At 44.6% G+C, this 5,222-nt stretch overlaps 1 protein-coding gene across 2 annotated transcripts in view; it reads right to left on the bottom strand.

Annotated features, from left to right (window-relative positions):
- Positions 1–5,222, bottom strand: part of DSCR3 (DSCR3 arrestin fold containing) — a 51,636-nt gene that overhangs the window by 419 nt on the left and 45,995 nt on the right. The window contains exon 8 of one of the 2 annotated variants that reach the window (XM_019524055.1): positions 3,366–5,203. The exons of the other annotated variant lie outside the window; for it this stretch is intronic. Within the exon in view, the coding sequence (XP_019379600.1) occupies positions 5,121–5,203 (83 nt within the window). The 3' untranslated portion in view covers positions 3,366–5,120. Of the gene's footprint in view, positions 1–3,365; positions 5,204–5,222 lie in introns of those variants that run through there. 2 annotated transcript variants of the gene reach the window in all.

Genomic DNA, 5,222 nt, shown 5'->3' with positions numbered 1-5,222 from the left:
CATGATCCGGGGACAACAGGGCAGACCCTACAATAAGAGACTGTGGGACCTGAACCTGTTCAGCCTTCACAAGAGAAGGCTGAGGGGGGACCTGGTGACCATCTATAATCTCACTAGGGGGGACCAGAAGGGTTTGGGAGAGACCTTGTTTCCCCTAGCGCCCCCTGGCATAACAAGGAATAATGGCCACAAGTTGTTGGAGAGGTTTAGATTAGACATCTGTAAGAACTACTCCACAGTTAGGGCGGCTAGGATCTGGAACCAACTTCCAAGGGAAGTGGTGCTGGCTCCTACCCTGGGGGTCTTTAAGAGGAGGCTTGATGCCTACATAGCTGGGATCATTTAAACCCAGTTTTTTCTCCTGCCCTGGCAGGGGGTCGGACTTGAAGATCTATAAGGTCCCTTCCGACCGTACTACTTCTATGATTCTTCTATGACTTCTTCTATGATTCTACTCCAGTAGCTAGAATGGCTGGTGCCATGCAGTGGTTTCAATTCCAGAGTGGGTTTACCAGAATTTGTCAACAGAAGTTTCTTCTCAGGACTTAGACCCATTCACCATGCTCCAGTGGAGGACAGTCTCTCTGAAGATCCATTTCCCCATCTGCTGGTTTCCCTGACCACCACATCCAGCTGCCTCTTCCTTCTCGGGGCTCCAGTGCTGCAGCACGTGCAAGATGTGCAGCTCTTCTTCCTGCAATTCTCCTGCTGCTAACTCCCAAGGTGACTAACAAATTGTGCAGAGGTCATTCACTTAAGTCTTGACCAATCTTTCCTCACTGCTTCCCCGTGAACCTGGTCACAGCCTGGCTATGTTCTCCAAGAAAGGCCACATTAGCATTAATTAGCAAGTTAAAGCTCACATTAGCAGCCACCTGGCCATTACAAGCATTTTAACTATTCTTTATTTCATGACTTTTTCTCCCATCCAGTTCCAAAGAAAGAAGCTGCAGCTCTCCCCTGCCAGAACATTGCTTCCTGATTCCTGACACGCATCTGAAATTCCACTCAGGGAACTGTCACGCCTGGAAGTGTTTCCAGTCTATGCCAACAGAAGTTAGTACAGCAACCAAGTCTCCCAGCATCACCTCACTGCCAGAAAATCTGTACCCATGGGGTCCTGCTCTCGGTGAGTCACTGTAAATAATTTCTCTGAGCTCACACGACATTTCAGATTTTGTTACTTCCTGAAAAGGCAATTTAGTCCATCGGAAATCCATGTGAGAAATGTAGGAGGAAAGAGAACTGAATTCATTCTTTTCTTTCTGTGGGATGTCATCAGAGGCATTTACACCAACTCAGTGGCAAGCCTATATTTAAAAATGTGATTGTGTATTATTTTAAGTTACTTTTCTGCTTTGCTGTACAAACAAAAAAACATAACACCCCTTGACAGGCAACACCATTTTTGTTTTATAAACTAAGAAATCTGCATAATTTCCCAGACTTACCCGGAAACATCCCTAGATGTGACTATTGATGACTGATGTATTAGGAATACTTAGTAAGTTCTCAAAACTAGCAAACTGTCCAAGGTTCTCTAAGACAGTTCTGACATAGGAGGAAGAAAAGTCCTAGGGGTAAAGCAAAGGAGTCCAAAGGACTCCCCACGTGCCAGGTGAGTGCCTTAACCAGTAGGCTGCACTAGGTTCTCTCTTATATTCCCTTATGGGGCCTGTGAATCTTGCATTCTTTTCTGTACAAGGACACAACTTCAACAGGATGGGTAAAGATGTCCCATTCGAGCTTAGCCTACACCCTGGTGGCTAGGGCACTCTCCTGGAAGGAGGGAGATACAGGTTTGACAACTAAGTTACCATGTAAGAGGAAGATACCACCACCTTTCTCCCCTCCCCCCAAGCTCTGCTCAGCTCTTTCAAAGAATAGTCACCTCCCCTGAGGAGAGGATTTCAAGCTGTGGATTAGGAGGGCATGTCTACACCATAGCAGCACTGGGTCTTAGAGGCCACAGGTTTGACCATGCCCTACCAATGCACTCCAGACCAAGAAGTTTGCCAGGGTCACTCTGTGGCTTACTAAAGATCAATTGCTCAAAAGCAAGCTCTTGTACTTCAACCACTCAAGATCCCCCTGCTGGAGATCAGCTGCTCAAAACCTACTTTGGCAGAAGTAGGATTGCCTGGAACGACCTCCCTGGTATTTCCAGGTCTGAAGTGTTCCTGCAGATGCAGGCAGGCAGGACATGCTCAGTCTGTCCTTGCTGGGACCTCCTGCCACTGGTATAGAGTGGTCCAGACTCAGGTAAACACTGGAGAATAGTGGGAGTTCAAGTAAACCCGTGTCCTTTGCATTTCCAAATTACTTGCTCAGCTTACTTGCTAGTTTGAATCCCTCTCTGAGGCACCTAACTCTTCCCAAGACCTGTATAGGGAGCCTAGGCATCTAATGTGGGGCTGTGGCTTTCTCTCTCTGGAGGGTCAGTCACTTTCTTGGAGTTGAGGGGTCAGTACATTGAAGCTATGCACTTCTTAGCACAATGCTGCTAGGTAGAAGGAACTTTGTCAAACTCCAGCTGGTGTGAGTTTGAGCTGAGCCTTTGAGTTTCAGAAACTGGCTCCATCCTTCCCCCATCCCACTTCCTTCCCACCACTCATTTCATGACCCACCCCCATCCGATTAACTCACCCCCTCAGCCCCACCTCTCATACCCCATCTAGAACAGGGATAGAAGCCGGTCCTGTTTTCACCAGGCCTGTAGTGGCAACTCACAGCTGCAGCTTCTAGTTAGACCCTCTAGTGGCAAGTCACAGTTGTGCAAGCGGAGGACAGAGAAGGTTTTTAAGTCTTAAGAGTGCAACCACTCCAAACTCAAACTAGCGCTAACACCAAGCAATGTCTGAACAGGTCTAAGTCTCTTACACTAAGGACAACATACAGAATGTTTTACGTATAATCGTGCTTCTCCAACTCCCACTAAAACACAGGGCAGTTTCTGGAGGAATAGCCCTTTTCTCCTTTTCAGCAAAGGTCCTGGGATTAAAAAAAAAAAAAGTGTATGTGGGGGGGAGGGGCAGGGGTAGAAGACCACTCACATTACCTAGAGATTAGAAAATTGATGAATACGAATATAAGATTGATATACTGTTAACCTGAAAATGTGCTTTTGTTGTAGCAATCAGGTACAATTTTTGGTACACTCTTGCTTTTCCTGCATGACTCTCTTGACGTAAGTATGGTGATCTTTGTAGTTTGTGTCTCAGCCTCCCAGAGGGGTCAAAAGCAGTGCAAAGGAACGATCCAGACTGATGTAGCAGCATACTGTCAGTGGCAGATCAGCTACTTATACTGTAGCCAGCAGAAGGACACAGTACCAGTATTCCTAAATGAGAAGGCAGGATTCACAGTCATTTTTTTAGATTTTCATTAACTAGTGAATTCACAGGGCAATGTTGGCTTTCGGCAGTAGATGGCACTGTAGGATGATCCTGTTCTGTATCCTAAGCACACACGAATGTGCTCCCTGGCTTACTAAGGGGAGGTTGATACAATTTTTACAGCATCAGCACAATACCACTCTGAAAGCTTTACATTAGGTGTTTACAATTTCAGTTGTTTATTCCTAAAATACAGGAGATAATGTCAGTTTTACTGTTAGAGGCAGTAAGCCATGTTAGTCTTGAAGACAAGCAAACAGCAGCAGCTTACTTTGTCACGTCAGAATTTCCCATCTTTTGGTGTTTTCCTTTTGGTTGAAGGGATGGGTAAAACTAAATGTTTTTGTCAAATATCTTTACTTCAAGAAGGAAACAACTAGATACCCAATTTTCTTGTTGTGTGCAGTACAGCCTGCTCCCCTGGGAGCTTTATTTGCATTCAGAAGAAGAATGTGTTGCTGCTTTTCATTCTTTTTAACACCATCAAAATTATTAAACTCCCACATCAAACGCTTCCCCCCCATTATATATATACAGGCAATTTTCCTAGTCACTGATCCCTGCCCCCACACAATGTTGTCTTGACATTTTCAGTAAAACTTTGCCATTAAATCTTCCAATGAAAAAACGGGGCACCTGGAAACTCTGCCCCTACAGAGTTTAAAGTATCCATAATGTGCCATATTGCACCCAAAAGGAGCTATGTCAGTTGCTGAAGTGTAAGCACATGCGTTCAGTCTTTCACACAGTATTCTCTCTGCCTTGCAATAAAACCAATCACAGGAAGGAATTACTTCTGATTGTAGCAGCCAAGCATAGCACCAGTTTGATGTGGTTGTTCCCATGACAGCAGATTACAGGTCATAATTCTGCACCAAAACTACAATGTAGATAAAGCAGTCAGGTGGATCAGGGCAGGAAATAAAATATAAAATAGGTAAAATCAAGGGCAAGAATTCTATTCCAAACCTGTACCAGAACTTTCTTTGATAGCATGGTCCTCTTTGTGCAGTGGAGCTTACATAAAGAAGTGACCCAGCTAATTAGAGTGAAACAGCTGTAGCAGTAGAGCCCTTTAGTTTTGAGGCAGTTTCCAGACTAACACTCACTTCCTAATCCCACTCTCCCTCATTGGATCCTGTCATGATTTGTACTCCTTGTGGAATACTCATCCTGTAACACCATCTTGCAGTTCTGTAGCACCATTTATTAGGTTTCAAAACGTTTTATGAACATTCATTTTGCCCACATCCAGATGATGGAATGTTTAGAAAACTCCAAGCGTCTCTCACCCTCTCTTCGCCCAGAATCAATATACAAGCAGAAACTTTAGTGGCAAGAATCCTTAAAAAGGAAACATTTAAGCATTTAGTACAAGTGCTAAATTGTGAAATAAGCAGAGAAACTTCCTGCACTATGCACCTATGAATGTGCAAAAGCATCCCTTATGGGTGCCTGGAAGAGAAGAGGGGTAAGACTGTTGAATTCAAACAGCTGTACCTGGGCATGAATCTGAGCAGAAAGGAAGTCACAAACAGTACTGTCAAAGGGTTAGGTAAGGCTTACAGAGAATCAGACTCCTCCTGACAGATGTCAGAAGTGCCACAAGGAAACATTTTCTTCTCCAGTCAGAACACAGTTTAAAGATGTGAACCGGATTCCATTTGATCTCTGCAGAATTTCCTCCTGCCTCGGTTAATCCTTAAGTGAATCTCTTCGGAGAATTTACATCCGGCAGAGCTTCAGTGGAAAATTCTCTGTGATGAGATGATCGTCATGCAGGAGGACAACAATATTAACTTCAAATTCTGGGGGGGGGGGGGGGGG

Source organism: Gavialis gangeticus, unplaced genomic scaffold (assembly GCF_001723915.1).
Source record: "Gavialis gangeticus isolate Ggan-Ray unplaced genomic scaffold, GavGan_comp1, whole genome shotgun sequence".
In the NCBI taxonomy this organism is placed as follows: Eukaryota; Metazoa; Chordata; order Crocodylia; family Gavialidae; genus Gavialis; species Gavialis gangeticus.
This window is presented reverse-complemented; position numbering and strand designations above follow the sequence as displayed.